This window comes from Eufriesea mexicana, unplaced genomic scaffold (assembly GCF_001483705.2).
Source record: "Eufriesea mexicana isolate 0111107269 unplaced genomic scaffold, ASM148370v2 scaffold305, whole genome shotgun sequence".
NCBI lineage: Eukaryota > Metazoa > Arthropoda > Insecta > Hymenoptera > Apidae > Eufriesea > Eufriesea mexicana.
In genome coordinates, this window is record NW_016908472.1 from 57,741 (window position 1) to 77,754 (window position 20,014).

The 20,014-nt window shown below is 33.1% G+C and overlaps 4 protein-coding genes across 10 annotated transcripts in view; 2 read left to right on the top strand and 2 right to left on the bottom strand.

The window, feature by feature from the left end:
• Positions 1-48: 48 nt before the first annotated feature.
• Positions 49-6,485, top strand: LOC108555884 (putative inorganic phosphate cotransporter). 4 transcript variants are annotated; one of them, XM_017911741.1, is made up of 4 exons: positions 49-124; positions 4,062-4,297; positions 4,392-5,289; positions 5,379-6,485. In XM_017911741.1, the coding sequence occupies exons 1-4, from the start codon at positions 121-123 to the stop codon at positions 5,714-5,716; spliced, it is 1,476 nt and encodes a 491-aa protein (XP_017767230.1). In that variant the 5' UTR covers positions 49-120; the 3' UTR covers positions 5,717-6,485. The 4 variants fall into 4 exon arrangements, with proteins under 4 accessions (XP_017767230.1, XP_017767229.1, XP_017767231.1 ...); XM_017911740.1 differs by lacking the exon at positions 49-124 and adding an exon at positions 1,044-2,003; XM_017911742.1 differs by lacking the exon at positions 49-124 and adding an exon at positions 3,759-3,910.
• Positions 6,486-6,767: 282 nt separating this feature from the next.
• Positions 6,768-12,024, bottom strand: Ire1 (serine/threonine-protein kinase/endoribonuclease Ire1). Of its 2 annotated transcripts, XM_017911739.1 has the most exons (14): positions 12,008-12,024; positions 11,289-11,329; positions 11,081-11,210; positions 10,962-11,004; positions 10,510-10,889; positions 10,211-10,430; positions 9,885-10,111; positions 9,438-9,775; positions 9,124-9,284; positions 8,752-9,038; positions 7,973-8,269; positions 7,654-7,829; positions 7,377-7,568; positions 6,768-7,297 (listed from the first exon to the last, which is right to left on the bottom strand). In XM_017911739.1, the coding sequence occupies exons 3-14, from the start codon at positions 11,154-11,156 to the stop codon at positions 6,917-6,919; spliced, it is 2,778 nt and encodes a 925-aa protein (XP_017767228.1). In that variant the 5' UTR covers positions 11,157-11,210; positions 11,289-11,329; positions 12,008-12,024; the 3' UTR covers positions 6,768-6,916. The 2 variants fall into 2 exon arrangements, with proteins under 2 accessions (XP_017767228.1, XP_017767226.1); XM_017911737.1 differs by lacking the exon at positions 12,008-12,024 and having other exon boundaries at positions 11,289-11,887.
• Positions 12,025-12,505: 481 nt separating this feature from the next.
• Positions 12,506-17,143, top strand: LOC108555885 (testis-expressed sequence 2 protein). The gene is made up of 5 exons (XM_017911745.1): positions 12,506-12,751; positions 12,875-14,692; positions 14,927-16,163; positions 16,270-16,342; positions 16,435-17,143. Exons 1-5 carry the CDS (start codon positions 12,703-12,705, stop codon positions 16,765-16,767), a joined length of 3,510 nt encoding a protein of 1,169 aa, XP_017767234.1. The 5' UTR covers positions 12,506-12,702; the 3' UTR covers positions 16,768-17,143.
• Positions 17,144-18,022: 879 nt separating this feature from the next.
• Metrn (meteorin) overlaps positions 18,023-20,014 on the bottom strand; it is a 3,612-nt gene continuing 1,620 nt past the window's right edge. Inside the window, exons 2-4 of one of the 3 annotated variants that reach the window (XR_001890786.1) lie at positions 18,816-19,470; positions 18,455-18,717; positions 18,261-18,341 (exon numbers count right to left, since the gene is read on the bottom strand). Coding sequence is in view for 1 of the 3 variants with exons in the window: in XM_017911684.1 (XP_017767173.1) it covers positions 18,126-18,341; positions 18,816-19,470 (871 nt within the window). In the remaining 2 variants the exon portion in view is untranslated. Of the gene's footprint in view, positions 18,342-18,454; positions 19,471-20,014 lie in introns of all 3 variants that reach the window. The other 2 variants (XM_017911684.1, XR_001890785.1) reach the window with 2 other exon arrangements.

Sequence of the window (20,014 nt, forward strand, 5' to 3'; positions counted from 1 at the left end):
CAGGAACGAACATATAAAACATCAGCCGCAGTGCCCGTTTGTGAGATTAGGGAAACTCAATGAGGCTTCGTGGACTGTGTACGAGTTATTTGATTTGTTCAAAAAATATATGGTAAAAGAATGCGTGAGTGCTGGATTTTGTAATATTTAATAATTATTTTATGTACAAATAGATTAAGAGTTTATCGAAATATGTATAAATTTTATAGACACAAGAATTGGACAAAGCTATAGCTATTGCGAAAGAAGAAAGTACGCAGCTAGTACATGAAATACCTAACATATACAAAGCATTAAGAAAGCACTAAAGGCTAAAGTTAAGTTAGGTTTGATAAAGTTGCCCAAAACTAATATTGTGCTTTGTTTATATGTTCATAACATTGTCTTTTCCTCTTTTTTCTTTCTTCTAGTTTTTATAAAATAAAATTTAATCTAGAAAAAAGTAATAACAAGATTTTCTTGACGAAACTATTTTCTTTTACATTCTTTTCTTCATTGTCTATTTTTTATTTGTATTTTTTTTCTCTGTCTCTTTTGTTCCCGCCTTTTCTCATTAACTTTTATAAATTAAAAAATATCGTAATATATCGTAATATACTTCAAGTATGTATTGAAATGATATTTCATTTGATAATGATCTAAAATTGTCAGATTCTCGGAAGTGAATTGAATCTATATTGCTTTAGGATAATTTACATTGTCTGTTTTCGTCGTTAGATTTTACCACGGTACGATCTTAATTTTATCATTTCGAAAGTAAAAGCGATTCATTATTGTTAATCTTATTAATGATAGTAAGAAAGAAAATGGCGTATGATTTCATACAATCAAATTTATCATTGCTTCACATAATTTGCGAACACTGCAGTTTTATCATAAACATAGAATCGATTACAAGTACATTACACGATATACATATATTTTGATAATATATACAATACTTTGATAAAGTTAAATTGAAAGTAAAGTCTTAATAAGAGAAAAATTTTGCAAAAAGTGTGTTTTTTAATAATTTAAAGGAAAATTTATACGTATTCCAACGGTAGAATGAAAGATGTTGGTATTTTGATACTTTTGAAATTATTCAAAGTATTGCCGGATATCACGTCCTTCTCTTTAAATTTGGATGATATACACGATCCAAAGCGATAACAAGGAAATGTTACGCATTGTAGTTTTTACGTTGCCCATTTACTGGTGTAACGGTTACATTCGTTATTTATCAGGCTGATTTCAACCTTCAGATTATTTGTACTATCGACCTCATCCATCCAGAGTCTGTTTCAACAAATTTTGATAAATGTTTCTGAATTTATCGATAAAATAGACTATATAGGAAAGTCATAAAGAAAAATATCTAATTTTCTGGTTGAACTAGGGAATAAAAGAGGTTTAATATTACATATATTCGGGTGGGCACTCGCGCGTGCATTCATACATACGTACGCGCGTACAGTGTTTATTAAGAGGTATATTTCTTTTTGTTTTTCTTTTCTTCGCTCTTGCCCTCTCTCACAAAATATCAGAAAAATGAGTACATAACACGTTGCGCGTTATCATTCCCCACCAAGATTCGACATGCCTTTTCCGCATCTACTTTTACTAACACGCTCAGCGTCTTATCCACGTTTCCTTTCCCTTTTTGCGTTTAGTAAGGAACACGTGTAAAAGTATAAAATGAATTCGCGTGGAGAACATCGATTCAGTCAATCGCAACATGTGGTTGGGATATGCACGTATTTGCTACTGTTTCTGTTCATAGATTCTCGTGATTTTTGTTAAACTTGTTCCTTTGACGGTCCGAGAATAGAGATGAAAATAAGAACGTGATCGTATTGTGTTTAACTTGATTTTTGAATCATTTGGCGAATTTTTTTCTCGGCTAATTTGTATCTTATAATTTTTATCGTGTAACTTTTATCGTGTTTCTCGTTTCAACAGCCAATCGTCAAAGAATATATATATTTTCGTTCATACAATGCTGCCTACCTGGAAAGCGTGTTGTAAGTACCAGCATCTTGCAAATGTGACGTTAAAATCTTGCTCTCTCTTTTTATTTTATTTATCGAACTACAATTATTGTTCAACTCTAGCAAAAGGATTTTTACTATCATATTATTATAAATATCAGTAAATGTCATTCAAATAGAATATCAGTGGAATGCTTGGTATTTGAATTATGCGCATAATTGGCGATGGTTGATTTTGTAACGTAAGAAAATACAAGAATATCGATTATTATATTTGATTTAATAATTAAAATGCAATGAAGATTGTGTAGAGGTAAAGGCTTCGGTGTTTTCGTTTCTTTTCTTCTTTTCTTTTTTTTTTTTTTTTTTTTTTTTTTTTTTTTTTTTTTTTTTTTTTTTTTCGTCATCTTTTTCATCCCATGATCGCTGCACAATAAATAACGACTACACGAAAAATAATATAACACCACATATCGCGGCATATTGGCAATACAGTACTGTATTTATGGAAATGCGCAACATTTACTGTTTTTGTAATTAAGTAATTATTTTTACAAAAGTGACAAGCAACGTTATTGTTTAAAGAAAATCATCTAAATCCCTAATCTGTATGATCGATGGTGTATAATAATATATTGTATTTTATTGCGTTTTACGGTTAACTCTTGTCTCGGGTAATCTGCCGTATATAGGTAAAACAATTGCATTTTTATCGAGAATTCCTTGAATATATTCATGTGTGTAACAAAATATTGTTTTGCTCTCGTAAGAGAAGCGAAAAAAACGTAATGTAACGTAAAATATAGAAGGAGAAAAAAAAAAGGAAAAAGCAAGAAAAGAAAAAATGAAAGAGTTTTCGTAGAAAAGGTTTCGTATAATATGAATGTGCAATAAAAGTATGAACGAGAGATAGTGTTCCGATTAAAGGGAGATTTTATATAATGTTGGAAGTTTTATATCGAACGAGGAGATTGTTGCCATAATGAGGAAAATAACTGACGTCGTAAGACAGGCTTATAGCAATTAAGATCATTTGTATCTACGAACAGAGCGAAATAAGAAGACAATCGCTTTTACGTTATATTTACGGCGAATCAACAATTGTGTCTGTTGATATGATCATCCCGTAAATTGCACCGGATTATTATTGATAGTTTTTGGCCTCTTTGTGTTTGGATTTATCGTCAGATAAGATAACTTGGTTAATGCTGCGTCTGGTGGTATTTAACTAAGGAACCAAATGAAAAATTTATGCGTTTGTTCGATTGCATCATTGATCGATCGACCGATGAATAGAAATAATTATATCTGTCATAAAAATTACCTTTCTATCTTTCAACGATTAAGTCAAAACACGGTGCCCTTTTCCTTCTAACTCACTAATATTTTCTTCCAACTTTCCAGTATCCGGAAATGAAAAATTTCAAATAAAAAATTATTTTTACGTTAACTTTCATTTGATTTCGCGTTTTCTATTTAGGAAAAATATTTCTGTTGCTTACTTTGTCCACGCAACCTCTACACGTTTTGGTATATAATACTTTTGTAGGCTAATTGAAAAAAAGTGCAATCAATTATAAAACATTTCCTTGTAACGTGTAACGTCTCCTTAGGTTATAATTATATAATTAAAAACAGATCACGAATTATCGTTGCGAGAATTATACATCGTATATGACCTTTTACTCGAAGGATATATTGGTTTTCGACTCCTCCCCCCCACACTGTCCCCCTCCCTCTCCCTCTCTCAGTCACTCACTCCCTTCTTCCCTCCTCCCTACTGCTCCTACCCTCTTTTCCTTGTCTTCTTTCCACTTCTTTCTCGGTTCAACGGTAACCGTTTACCTTTTCAATAAGCACAAGTAGAAATCGAAATTATGCTATACCGAAGTCAGTAATACGTGCAAGGAATCTGACCTTTACCTAGATAAGTTTGTACGGTTCGTTAGACAACTGGCCAATAGGGAAAGGCTGTGCTGCTAATCGTCATTCCTTCCGCGCTGTTAACCTCGGGCTTTCTTCTTTGCAATCGCGTGAGTTTATTTTTTATTGATGCTACTCTACCAATAAGAGATGTTTACTTGTACGCAGGTGGAAGAATACCGCAACGATGGATATTTGCGATAATGGGATTTTTGGCATTGTTTAATGCTTACGCGATGAGAGTCTGTCTGTCGATCACGATTACCGAGATGGTAATTCAAACGCCTGGAAGCGCAACACACAATGGTCATAATTGCTCGGTTATAGGGGAGACGACCTACGAAAATGTTGCCGTAACAAAGCCATCGAACGTGAAACAATATAACTGGGATGGAATCATGCAGGTAACCATATAAACGTATACATGATATCCAGAAATTCGACAATCACGATTACTGTATACACGAATGATATTTGCTTGTAACATTTTCCAATCAGGGTATAATCCTGTCGTCGTTTTACTGGGGCTATGTGATAACGCATTTACCTGGTGGGATGCTGTCTGAAAAATTCGGTGGAAAACATTCTCTTGGTTTGGGTATATTAGCGACCGCGGTTTTCACGTTAATTACACCGATCATTGTGGAATTTGGAGAAGCAACAGGTCTAATCGCCGTTCGTGTTTTAATGGGTCTTTGCGAAGGGACAACATTTCCGGCATTAAACGCAATGCTCGCACAATGGACGCCACCCGAGGAAAGATCCAAAATTGGTTCACTGGTATTCGCTGGTGCTCAACTTGGCACGGTATTTGCAAACTCTTTGTCCGGAATAATTCTTCATTATTCGTCGATAGGATGGCCAGCTGTGTTTTACGTGTTTGGTAGTATCGGAGTACTTTGGTTTTTGCTCTGGTTGGTAACGTGTTATAATAATCCAGATACGCATCCATTTATTTCCGAAAAAGAAAAGAGCTTTCTGCAGGAAAGGATGCACGCACATACGCATAAAAAGCCGCCTTCGGTACCATGGAGACACGTTCTTAAATCTGTACCAGTTTGGGCATTAATAGCAGCACAAGTTGGTCACGATTGGGGTTTTTTTACTTTAGTAAATGATCTTCCTAAATACATGAGCAACGTACTCAAATATTCCATCAAAGATAATGGGTTATTGTCCGCTTTACCCTATTTAACTATGTGGATTTGTAGTATAGTGACATCTTGCTTAGCCGATTGGATGATCACGAAAGGTTTAATGTCGCGAACTAATGTACGTAAACTAGGTACCACTATTGCCTCGCTCGGACCGGGAATATTTATTGTCGGTGCGTCTTACGCCGAATGTGACAGAACAACTGTTGTTATTCTGTTCACCATCGGTACAACGTTAATGGGTAAGTATACATATGTAGTATACGATATATTAGAAAATATCTTTTGTTCATGTTTCGTTTAATATGATCACATTTACGTTTTTATCCAGGAACGTTTTATCCAGGAATGAAAGTAAATGCTCTGGATCTTAGTCCAAACTATTCCGGTACCTTAATGGCTCTAGTAAATGGAATAGGCGCTTTTACCGGTATTTTGACACCGTACATCGTTGGTGTATTAACTCTGAATGAAAGTCTTACCGAATGGAGATTGGTATTTTGGATTGTTTTCAGTTTTTTTATTTTGACTAATTTGATTTTTGTACTGTATGCAAGTGGAGAAGTTCAATACTGGAATGATCCTGAATTTATTAGAACGGAAAGGGAAGAAAGGCGAACGAAAACTGCGGATGAAAAAGAGCAAAAAATCGAGAAATCTCTTCCTTAAAATCACTATTGCAAACTTCATATTTCCATTCCATAAATTTCTCCTCATTCTTTCTAATAATCAACGTGCGTTCTTCTTTCACAGTCCGAACAGAATATGCATAGGACATGCATGAATGTTTATACGAGTGATTCATTCAACTTAAAATGTAGAAGATGTATTTACGTTCTTCACTTTCATCACTATCTATTTTATCATACTCGTTAGATTTTCTATTGATCCAAAATATCCTGTCCGTTCATTAATTTATAAAATGTATTAGACTAGTACAAAAGTTCGTTCCATTTTCTAAATAAAAATTTTTATTACAGACTATACAGCATTCAAAGTATGATAAACAACGAATATAAAAAAAAGAAAGAAAAAGAACTATATTTTAAATATCGAACGAATTTTTGCACGGACCTAATACTGCTTCAAATTCTTTGGAAGCTGCTATTTTTTCCCATTTCTTCTTTCGTCTAGTCCAAGTTCGAAACGAATGATATGTCGAACAACTATATATATGTATACACACACACGCACGCAAATATCTATCGAACACACGTTGTCGAACGAGAATGAAAAACACATTCAGTTAATGTTACATCGACGTGTTCTCGCGACTAACGAGATTCAGTGTACCTGAAAAATATTTTTATATTTACGTGTGTTAAAGTAGGTGCATACAACGTTAAATGTTATTAAAATTGTTATTAAAACAAGTAAAAGAATAATGAAGATGATGCACCTGTGTAAAATCGCAAGTGTTTACATTTACACATGTATAGAATAGCATATGCATAATCTCTATCATAATATATAATTAGTACAACAAATGAAAAAATAAATTCATTTTTTCATTCATTCGGTTGGTACATAATTACAATCTGAAATAATTTGTCTAGTATAAATAATTATTAAACTTTGTATTCATAGGTATACTAAACTTGTATTATATCAATGGGTTCTTTTTCGTTTTTTCTATTTTTCTTCTTTTTTTTCTTTTTTTTAAATATGTTTTACTAGTATTGTATTATTTACAAGTATTTTCAATTTTCTGCATCGTTCGGCGATTTTTCTTTTTACAAATTTATTGATTAATATTCAGTGTTAGAATTTCAATACTTTGAATATTTTAAAAGGTACGTTTCTCAATCTCTTTACTATTTATATACCACGTTGCTAAAATAATGCATTTTAGTATTTAAACTTAGAACTCTAATTTGAAGATACGGTCCAAGCAAGCGGTATATCCAGCTTTTTCTTCTCCTGTTTTCTTCGATGACCCCGATGGTACCTTGTTCTATTCGGACTATAATCAATATTATCTCGAACTTTCCAAGAAGTCAGCGGCATCGTATAATTAACTGAGCATGGATTTCTGACCTGTAAAGATTCTGCTTGTTCGCAAATATTTGCGAATATGTAATCAACATGATAGTAGTCCGATAATGTTGGCTCATTACGGAAAGCTTGCATAGCACACCAAACATGTGAAAATAAACAAGGAAATCTAGACAGCCAATAATTGGTAAATTTGTCAGGAATATAACCGAGGCTTTCTTGAGCTTGCGGACTTAATTCTCTGTAGTGATGCTTCTACAAGAAAAACAGCTGATATCATTATAGAATATTCAAAGGACAGAATTGTAACACCTACTTAGTTTTGTATTCAAACCTTGTTCCGCAATGCTCTTAAAAGATCTCGAACACTTTCACCCCTATAACTTCTATATTTCCGGAGGTCGGTTGCAACCTCTTTGTCAATAAGTAATATCCAATCTCCTTGTACCACTCGGTTACTATTGGATTCTAAAGCAATTAAAGTTGGACTATCGATGTGCTCCTTTTCTACTCGATCGCTCACATCCTAGTACAAAAATCGCAAAAAGATGAATGTTAGTATAAGTGTTAAAACAACACAAGTACAAACAGAATGAATGAAAATAACGTACCTGAAAAAATCCAAGAATTCTAGCAGGATCCCAGAATATTGGGTGACCATAGACAGCCATTACCGGTGGTCGTTCTGATGGATTATTTGCGATCATTGCTTTTATGAGGATTAATGCCAACTGTTTGTCATTTTGGGAGATTCCATCATGAAGAGCCGTTAAATCACTTTCATCACCTATAATATATTAAAAATGCATTTATTATCAGAATATTGCACAAATATCAAATGATAATGAAAAATGAAACTTGTATTTATGTTCTGGTTAAACTGAGAAAAGAAAAAATAAATAAACTTTACACAAGTATACTATATCTTACAAAGAATATTAGCTTGTCGTCTTAATGGATCTCCAAATGGGTGTTTTCCATCCGAAAGAACGTAATAAAAAACACAACCCAGAGAAAAAATATCTACGGCACAAGTCGTTCTGTTTCCATTTAACATTTCTGGCGCAATCCACCCGTCAGTTCCTGTTACGCCTGATCTACGCGAGAAAGATACACGACCCAGTTGAAGTTTCTTGCACAAACCGAAGTCTGATATCATGGCTCTTACTTCGCCCCTTGGTCCAGGAGCTGACAATAATACATTGTGTGGTTTGATGTCTCTATGCACTGTTAAAATATTAAAACGTTTAAAAAAGAAACCTTGATATATATGTTTGTATCTATCAACAGAATTATTATTTTTGTACAGTGAGCGACAAAGTGATAGCACACTCTCCGATGTTTAATACTTTTCGTACGATACCGTTGACAAAAACTATTTAAAAAGATCCTTATTACTATTCTTCATACATATGTATGAATATTTTCATACATATCTTTCACAAAAATGTCGATATTTTTTATTCGTTTATTTGCAAATATGATAGATAATTTTTGCTAAATTCGGACTATCCTTTTTTTAACATAAATTTATAGAAAAAAGTGTAAGTTGCGGTTAATCTTCTATGTCATAAACGAAAGAATACTTTATGTGAGTATGCATATAAAATTTCTGCGCAAATTAACATTAGTTTTACAAAACACTAACAATCATAAGATGTGCTATCATTTTGTCGTGTACCGTAATCTTTATATCGTTCAAAAGTTACCAATGTCAAGATGATGTAGATGGGCTAATCCTGATGTAGCCTGTCGCAGAATATTTTTCACAGATATTTTTTGTTTATCATACTTTCCTACCACGTAATCTTGCAATGTAGCTTCAGCTAGTTCCAACGCAATATATCTGAACATTCTATCTTGCTCAGTGCAAAAATATCGTACAACATTTGCATGCGCATCTGATTCTCTCAGCAATGCTACTTCTCGGTCGGCAAATGTAAAGCAATCTGGTAATAAGCGCTTTACAGCTACGGAACGTCCATCGAAATTACCTCTAAAAATGTAAAATTTCAATGCTGTATATTTTGCACATGTTAATCAACGAACAAGAAAAACATATAATCTCCTCTTTATATTACCTATATACAAAAGTTCCCTCACATCCCTTGCCCAAAATTTGTCCAGTATCAAAAGTTATTTTTCCAACTTTTACTATCCCTTTACCCACATCTTCGGGAACTGCGAGCACGCCTGATCGCGTTCCATAATAATCACTAGCACTACTATTTTCTCGAGAACCCTGTAATAAAGAAATTTTCAATTATTTACAAACTTTTTGAAGACGTCAAGACATAAATTTACTAGATGCTAAATCTATCGAAAAATGTATCAGATTTAAAACAAAAATGAAATTTCTTATTATATCATTTCGCATTCTCTCTCTCGCAAATACCTGTGAGAGTTGTTGAAATTCCTTAAATTGTGCGTTTAAGTACCAAAACATCGTTAGAATGCAGCCTAATAAGCCGATTAACGTTAACTTTAATCCTTTATTTTCTTGCTGACTAAACCAATTCTTGCTTATTATATAAACATTCTGCATAAATTCTCTCCACGATTCATTATTTCCATTGCTGTCAGGTTTATCATCATCTCGTAAGTTGGAGATTGATTGTCTGGTCGAATTCAAATATCGTAGAGGTAGCGTTTCTATAACAGGATCAGACCGACCGGTAATTTGAAGCGGTTGCTGATCTTGCAATTTATATTCAGCTGGTATTTCGTAATGACCTGTTTTCCAATCAAATAGACAAAATTCGAGAATTAAATAATATTTACTATACTAATTTAATTAAAATTATATTGGTTTAATCAGTTTCTTCTTAATCATTGTTATTACCCAGTGTTATGATCTGATATCCAGGTTGAGCAATAAAATCAGTGTTATCAAAATATGCATTAGATAGAGAAATATTTCCGTTGTCGTTTTTTCCTAACTGTGGAACCGATAATGGACCTTCAAGTAGCAGTTGTCCAATATTACTCGATATTGGAGCGATTGTTGAATCTACGAGAGATGGTAGGGCATACAATCCGTATCTGTGCTGACCAATATATAATGTTGGACTGTAAAGAAGAAGAAGTGAAACAATATCATCATGAAACAATATCAAATATAAACGATAATTTAAATTAAATGATTTAAAAAAGATATCCTTTACTAACAATAACTGAATATCGCTTGGTTTGTTCGCGAAACGTTTTAAGAGGATATTCAGAGTTTCATCGGCAACACTAGTAAAAGGAACTGTTAACAAGGTATCTTCTCTTATAATGTACACAGCTATCACTGGGCTCTGTACATCTAACTCCCACAAAATAATACCTAGTCTTCTGTCCACAGTGACAATTCGTCCAGTCGAACTTGTAGCAAAGTGAACTAAATCTATATAGAAAAAACGCCATTAAGTTTTTTTTACATATGATATAATGATATAAAATAATAAAGAAACTACAAGTCAAACCATAATTTTCTATTCCTTCAGGTTCCATTTTTGTAGCAGAATAATCATAGAATGTAACATTCCATTTTCGATTCTTTTGCTTACTGTCCACCATAATGATATTATATTCTGTACGTCCCATGAAAATAGCATTTTGCAATTCTACGGGACAAGTATTTTTAACTTTGTCAAATCCTAAAAGTTGTTCTCTTTGACCAGTTCTAGGATCAATACCAAACCAAGTATCAATCTTTCTACCAGTATATAATATTCCATCGCTACTACGACAAGGACTATTTGCCACAAGTTGCGGAATAGTAAATGGCAATTTTTTTAAAGCTTCAGTTTCTGTTCCAAATACATACAAAGAGCCATCCTTTGGATCTGGTAAAAACATAGGCCTAAAAGAATCATAAAACTAAAAAAAAAAGATTTCCATGACACTTTGACAAATATAGTTGAATTATATTTACATGGAAGTCCTTTCAAAATCAACTGGTACTTTGACAATTGGTTCTGTAACAAATATTTAAGAGATTTTATATCAGTTTAGTAAAACATGTATCTTATGAATTATACATATTGACAGTACCATTATTTTGCCGCCAAAGCACATTTCCAGAACGTTGTTTTATACCAACTAAAGAACCATCCAGAGTGGAAAACATTAAAAGAGGATCATCTTGCTCTGGTATTAATTCTGTATCCCTCTTTTGTTTATACTGTAAGATGTTCATTTTACATTTACAAATGAAATATTCTTATTATTTATATTTGAAAAATTGAAGAAATCAGTATACTTCTCTCTCAGCTGACTTAAAATGATTTGATTGCCTTGATCCTTCAGTTTGCCCATAAACATATATAATAAACAATCCATTGATCAAAAAGATCAATATAGATTTAATTTGCATGATTTGCAAAGTTATTTATGTAACTAGTTTTATATATTAAACCAAAAATAAAGTCACAGGTGATTCAAAAAGAATACATTGTATCTACAAAATAGTCAGATATTCTAATTTCACATCTCTCTCTACAAACAAATGACGATTTTGTTCGTCATCTCGCCCAAACATCTTCATAGCTTTCAGGAATCACTACTAAATACCCTCCACCACAATGAATCCACACATAGAATGCATTATTAAAAAATAAAATTCCTTTTTATCCTTTCATATATAATTAAGATTATATACATAATGAATATCACGGTGTAAACTTGATAATGTTTACTCGAATAAACAATAGAGACCTGTTTTTATGATTCACATAGTTAGTCGTGTGTATATTGATATATGCAGTGTTTAATCATAAAGCAAAACGTCACATGGCATAGACTTCAAACAAAAATAATGAGTATTTCTTGCCATATGCGATTTGTATCTTATCAAACAGCCACAATAACGGAAAAATTGAATGACTTTATGATTTATCAATGGAGAATTTTAAACTAAAAATAGTAAGTAAACCTTAAAATACTTCACACGTATAGATATTTTAAAGATGTCGCGCATACATCTAAGCATAGATGCCGTCATGGACACGTGGCTCACGTACGTTCGTATGAAATAAAATACATCGCAGTGTCAATAGTTATGCATAAATAAAATATAATTTATAATTGACTCTTTGCCATTTCAATATTTGCATTACTTACAGTCATAAAACAAACTTAACTTTACTTATCAATATGGAAGTTCATATTTGAATTCATCGTAATGAATTAAACGTATCTCGAAATAAATTACTGCATATAAATACAGAAAAGCACATAGCTTATGTACATGAAGATTAGATATAAAACGATGGATAGTAAATAAGAGAGATAAATTCAATTGAAAAAAATTTAACTAAATTTAATTAATTTCAAACAAGTTGTGAAGTTTAAGGCAGCATATACAATGCAAATTAAACTTTTGCGATATTGTTATTAAGCGTTGTCGTCAGTGCGTAAGTGTAATACGTGCATATGTGCATATGTATATATATTAATATAAATGCATAAAGCAAATAAGAAGGTTGTGTGTCAAGAATAAATGCGTAAATGTTTCTTTTGTGCGTTTTGAACAATAATGATTAATACAATAATGTTAGTGCGAAATTATTATATGATCTAGTCGTTAAAAATATCAGCGCGGTCAAAAATCATTATAATGTACGTTAAATATTTACAAATCGTTTGATTATCGAGAGAAAAAATTTATTTCAATCATGAGTGCTAAACACAGTCCGAGAAAAATAACATTATCCATGATAAAAGGTGAGATAAATTTAGCTAAATAAGTAGATTTGATAAATATGTTTATTTTCACAACATTAATATAGTCCATTTCGTGATGTGACAAATGGTATTTAATTGGTTCTCTATTTCTTCTGTGGCAAGGTAAACCTATTACAACTTCGGTTCCTGTAATTCATTACCATGCTAATGATGATGAATTGGAAGAAATGTATCCGAGCACGGATGAAGAAAAGCTGTCAACACCCGAATGTGAGAAAAACCCATCCAAAGCAACTTTTACCACATCAAAATGCATCCATGAATCGAATATTACCGAAAATATTTCGGATATCAAGTCCATTAGTACGGAGAATGTTTTATTAGAAGGTACACCACCGTCACTGGATCCATGGAAAGTATTATCTGAAATTAAAGGAAAAATAACTAAAACGTTTGAGGGAAAATTATCTGAAATAATAAGTGACAAGAAAAAACGATATCCTAAGGTAGAAAGTTTGAGTACCAGTGATTTAGAAAATCAGGGATGTACTATACCTTGTGATGAAAAGGTAGATGATATTCGTCAAAGAGGCAATCCTGTTAGATATGTAGGATTCTCTGGAATAAAAACTGGTTTAAAAGATAAAAGTTTACAAGATGAATGCGTAGAAAAAGGCATTGAAGCTTCTGAATTTCCTCAAATTGTTAGTGAAGATATTCCTTGTTCTTTAAAGGACGATTCGTCAAATTTAAAGACAGCTAATAACAGTAGTTATACGATGTTTTCTCAACAGGCTTATGCACACCCAGTAGCATGTACGAAGGAAATAAATTTTAAAACTGTGTTTTCACAATTGATAAAAGAATTGATTTACCAAACAACATATAAATCTGTTGCTGCTCTCATTACCATTTCATGCATTTATTACATGATTCCATTAGCAGATTGTTTACAGGGATTTATGATAGGTATCTTTGTGACTGTTACTTTTTATGATATAGTAACAAAACTTAAAACAATTTTAACCACTTTGCCAGATGAAAGATTCCCTTCCAGCTTATCGATACCAATTTTAGAGATTCCAGCTGTAGAGGAGTACGTTGCAGTAGAAAGATATCAAGGTTGGTTAAATGAACTGCCCTATACTTATGAACCTACTAATTACCATGTGGCACGCACAAAGTCAGTTTTCTTTAGATTGGAGGGAACTATTTTGTGTATTATGGAAACGAGAATGAAGATACCAAAGAAAGCGGTTTGGGATGAACCTAGACAAAAATTAAAGTTTATTAAAAGAAGAGTTTATAATTTAACTGGGGCAAAGATAGAACTTCTTCCTTATGGACTTGCTAGAAGGAGAAGGTGGAGTAAAAAATATCCAATTTGTATAGTCCTTGATGAAAAAGCTTTAATTCGTAATGTAATTCTGAAGGGTACAACTCCAAGAGAAAGAGTTAAGTGTAAATCCAGCAAGAAATATGTAAGAAAATGGAATAAAGAAAAACAAAACGAGAATAAATTGTTTATTAATACAGAGAATGAAGAATTGATTGCAAGACAGAAGGCCTATGAGCTTGAAGAAGTGGAAGATACAGATAAAAATGACAATGACAATAAAAATTATAATTACGATCCGACTAACGATTACATGGACAACGAATGTGTGATGTACAAGGAATGTTTTGTAGAAAATGAAGAAATAGAAGAGTGTATGGAAGGGAAAGAAAAGAGGAAGGAAGGAAACAGCTATATAGGGCAACAAAAAGAAAATGATAGAGTAAGACGAGACGTAAGAAAAGATTCTGTTTGTATTAACGAAGAAAGAAAGAAACGAAGGGACGTAGTAAGCAACATGAAAATTTGTAAGAAATCGATGGTCAAAAATTGGAGTAAAAAGAAAAGATTACAAGAAGAGAAAAAAGAGGAGGAAGAGGAAGGGGAAAAAGAAGAGGAAGAGGAAGAAGAAGAGGAGAAAGAAGGTGAAGAAAAAAGAGAGGAAGAAGGAGAAGTGGGAGGGAATGAAGAAGAAGAAAAAGAGAAGTTAGCAACTAAGGTAAATTTGCATGGAAAAAAGAATAATGAAGAGAAGGATGAGAGGGAACAAGAGAAGGTTAAGAATGGAGGGAAGAAAGCAAAAATGAGTGAATCAGAAAAAGGCGAAGGGAAAGAAGAAGAAGGAGATGAAGAATATGAAGGAGGGGAAAGAGAAGGAGAAAGAGAAGAAGACGAAGTGGAAGAGGAAGGAGGAGGAGAAGAAGAAGAAGAAGAGGAAGAGGAGGAAGAAGAAGAAGAAGAAGAAGAAGAAGGAGAAGATGATGATGATGATGATGATGATGATGATGATGATGATGATGATGATGATGATGATGATGATGATGATGATGATGATGATGAAGAAGAAGAAGAAGACGATGATGAAGAAGAAGAAGAGGATGAAGTGGAAGGAGAGTTAGTACAGGTGATATTTCGGAATGATGATGAGAACAAGAAAAATTACAGTATCGAATTACAGAAAGAAAAAAAGAAAAAAGGAAGTAAAGTGAAAAAAGGGAAAGAAGAGGAGGAAAGGGATGAGTCACAATTACTGGAGCAAGGGAATGAAAAGGGAAAAACAGATGAAGTATCCCAGTTTAAAAATGCTTTTAAAAAGTACCTCAATAACGTCAAGGGGAAAAACGAATTAAAAATATATATCTTTGCCAGAACTGATCGCGAAAAAGAAGATTGGTACAGGCGTTTAGTTTCAGCTTCATCTCGGTTCGTTAAGAAGCAAGATTCATTATCATCTGTAATTAATGTTTCATCTAGTACATCTAATACACAGTCTAAAATTGTAACTGCAGAATCAAAAAGCTGTTTTTCAGCCAGTAATTCACACGAAACTGTACCAGAACTTAATTATAACGCTTATATGGCAAAGTACTTGGACAGTAGTTGTTCGCCTGTGTTAGAAAATTCATTTTCTACTTCTGCTGAAAGCACATGTTGGATCAATTGTTTAATTGCTCGTATACTCTTCGATGTACATAAGTGTCCGGAAACTATACATCTTATACAAGATAAAATACAACGCAAGTTATCGAATATAAAATTACCATATTTTATGGAATGTCTTTTAGTTTCAGAGGTAATAATAGGACAAGGAGCTCCTATAATTCACAACGTAACAAAACCAGTAATTAATGAAAGAGGTCTCTGGCTGAATTTCGATATAACGTACAAAGGATGCTTAACTATGACCGTCGAAACAAAATTGAATTTGATGAAATTAACAAGAACCGGTTCTGTTTCTGACGATACGCGCCTAATTATTTCAACAGAAAAACAACATGAATCATTAATCAGATCGGCAATTTTTGATAGCGATGTGGAAGATACGCCGGAAACGTCAACAGAAGACGATTATGATACTTCTAAAACGCAGTCACACAATGCAGCCAAAGAAACAACGTAAGCAACAATAGCAATGTCATTTCGTTGTTTGTTTCTTCTTACGCTGTTTCATTAATTCATTTAATGTTTCCTCCGCCCCCGTCTCCTTTTTTCATATCTGCAGTTCTTCGCAATTCGCTGGAAAAAAGTTTCTTAATATGGTAGATAGAATAACCGCGAATAAATACTTCCAACATGTAAGTATATCTTGTTATATTTTTTTTTATGCTGAATAATATACAGATCAATCTGCATTGATATTTACTGTTTCGTGTTCTTTAATTATTAGGCAACGGAACTGTCCTGTGTTCGGAGGGCTATGGAAGGTGTCTCAAATACAGAGATTCGGTTGATGGTTACTGTCTCAAGTATTGAAGGTTGTTTATCGGTAAACATTCCACCGGCACCGTCCGATCGTTTGTGGTATGGTTTTAAACCAGTACCAAAAGTGAACCTCACTGTAAAACCTGCGGTGGGTGAAAGAACCGTCAATATCGTTTACATAACAAAATGGATAGAAGCTAAATTACTCAGGGAATTTGAAAAATTAGTTGTCTTACCAAATATGGATGATTTCATATTACCGCTGTGTCCTAATTACCCTTATATGACGATACGGTAGTCTCATCAGAAATGAAAGGTATCGATTTGTCTTATTGTATTGTATGTACATAATACATCAATATATAAAGTACCACGTATAGCTGTTTTTAAATTCGCAATCGCAATATGGATTTAATTAGTAAATGGCAGGTATATTAATGTTACAAAGTTTTATCCGAGCTATGTTTCAAGTATGTACATTCTGCGATAGTACCGGGATCATAATCCTTTCGTATGTGCATTCTAGCTTTTAAATAAATTTCATGACAAGAAGTCAAAGTGAAAAATTGAGAAAAGTCTTAGAAATGATCGTAATTTTGAAAGTAGTGAATGCAGATTAAGAACAAATCCAACGCAAATGGAAGATTAAGAACAAATTAATAATATTTAATGTTGAACCAGATACATTTTAATATACGGTGATCAATTTTTGTTTTTTAAACAAAAAAGTCGCATATATCGATTCGTAATTTTTAAATTTCACCAAACTTTTCAGTGTCTCGACTTTTGATCATTTTCTTGGGACCATGCGTCGTGTTATTCCTTCGTTATGATAACGTACAAAAACTTATATTGCGCACAACAAAGAAAGGTTCATTGCATAAAGGAAAATCCAGGAATTGACATGTTTTCATTCACCTATTTGTAATGATAATATTGTAATAATAATAATAATAATAATATAATATCAATAAAGTGAATGAATCTGAATAACAGTAAAGTCATTTGTTTATTACTTATATGTATTACTATAATGTAGAAAATTGCAAATTAATCATTTCATAATCAAAGATAAGTAATACCAAACGATTTGAACGCGTATATTTGTCCATTTCAAAAGTAGCATAATAATTGTAAATTGTTTTTATATTATGAGCATATTTTGTGTGCAAACATATCACAATGTGTGATATATACGTGAACTTACATATAATGAAATTCTAATGTTGCATGCAATTATAAGTTCATTTTATATATAAAATACACACGTACGCGCGCACATATGCACATATATGTATGCATATGTACATATAAAGCAAATGTGAAAAATCGTTGAAAATCGTTGAAAATTATAATCGTTGAAATTTCCAAATTGCTTAATTTCATTGCAATTGATTATAATAAAATCTGAAATATACATTAAACATTGAATTTTTGATATTTGATATGCTCATTTAAGATCCATTTAAAACTCACTTAAAACTAGAAATATGAAATCATAACAAGAATACATCGAAATTGTTAATTGTATTATTAAAAAATTGTGTATTTGATAAAATTTCCACAAAATAATATCACAGTTTAGAGATCGATATTCATACTGCACAGAATAGGAAAATAAATTATTTACAGGCATTCCGTTCAAAATTGGATATGCTAACTTCGAAGAACACATGGTGCAGTTTCCAATTCGCGAACAGTCTTCGCCCATGTTTCTATCCTCGGTGCACAAACCAAAACAAGATCACCGAGTCTTCGTTTAGCCATTATCACAAATTCCCCCTGGCCATGGCGTGCATCACATGCAGTTGGTACTCTTACGCGAACATTTCTGCGATCATGGGAATCAATACTATCCGCATCGTTGTTATTCTGTTTTAAAATGAACGATATTAGTACACGAATATAAGAATTATATTCTAGTTTTGTGTGATTTGACTTATATGTATGTGTATTAGCAAAGATAAATTATAAGAGAAAATTACAATGGAAATTATTTTAGATATTTATAGTAGTCTCCAGTTTGCCATATAACAGAATCTTAAAGCGATATACATCGCTAGATTTGTTTCAGCAGAAATTATATAAACTATTGCTGAGCCGAGTATCATGTAATACTATAATATTATCTTAGTTCTGTGGATTGCTTGTGCTTAAACGTTCGAATATGCATATATAGTATGCATGTGATTTTTATGCCGGACTATTTACATCCTTGCTATATTGTGGAGGCTACTATTGTTATTGGCTATTAGAGTAATAATATACAATTATTATAGGGTATGATTCAATTTATAATTGGATGGGTAGCAAAAAGGGAAAAAGCGGAGAAGGGTAGAGCGTTACCTCGTTCTCTTCTATTCGACGCAAAATTTTTGTTATTCCAAGAACAAGTTCGGCAGCTTCCAAATTTGGTTGCCTTTGAACGGCACTCACCGTACCTCTGGCTATAAAGTCGCTTTGACAATAAGCTTTGGCCAGTTCATCCATAGAACATGGTCTACAATCTTCTTCTTCTTCGTCGTTAAATCGTCGTGATATTCCTTGTCGTCCATCAACATATCGCAATTCTAAATCGTATTGTAATCGTACATCGTGACATTCTCCTGACACAAATTCTTCCGCTTCTATGTAAAGTGCTGCAGGTTGTTTCTTCGCGTGAAAACATCTATGCGATGCTTTATGTTTACCATCCCTCGGTGAGTATACCGGTCGAAGTTTTCCACGAGTTTCAAGATATACTCTTACCGGTCCAGAAACTTTAGTACAAGTGCGGAAAGTAGATGATCGAAAGTCAATATTATTGCTATTCGAGTCGTTATTGTTTTTCTTATTAACGTTGCCCTTTCCTCCAATGAATTCATAATGAACCTTGGAAACGAAACCAGTCAAAGCAGGGGGAGAGAGAACTACGCGCAAAGCCCCGCGTGGATAACGCCATAGTACTGTTCCCCTGGAGCATCGCAGATACACCGGTCGAACACCTCGGCCACCACCGCCACTATAACGTGACAAGACAGAGAAAGAAAGAGAACGAGATATTACTTATGGCCTGATTAAATGCATATTATATATTCAACTTCTTGATCACACGATACGACATTGTCACATATGTAATTCCATTACATGCTGAAATACGAAGATTCTCGGTCAACTTGACAACATCTTTGTTCATTCTCCTTATCATTTATAAGTTGCGAGTAGAAACGAGTAGAAAAGTAAAAACGGTTTTTTTGTTTGTCATTACGATATTACTTATTATCATTAACTACAGTTAACCATGTTATACTTACTACAGATTTCCTTTCCAGTTCATTACATACATACATGCATACATACATGCATCCATCCACCCATCCATCCACCCATCCATCCATCCATCCATCCATTCATTCATCCATCCATCCATCCATCCATCTATACATGCACATACACACACACGCGCACGCACGCAGCATGCATACATACATACGTGCATACGTACATGCATACATACATGCATGCATGCATATATGCAAGCACGCTGTTTTACTTTATAAGAGGGA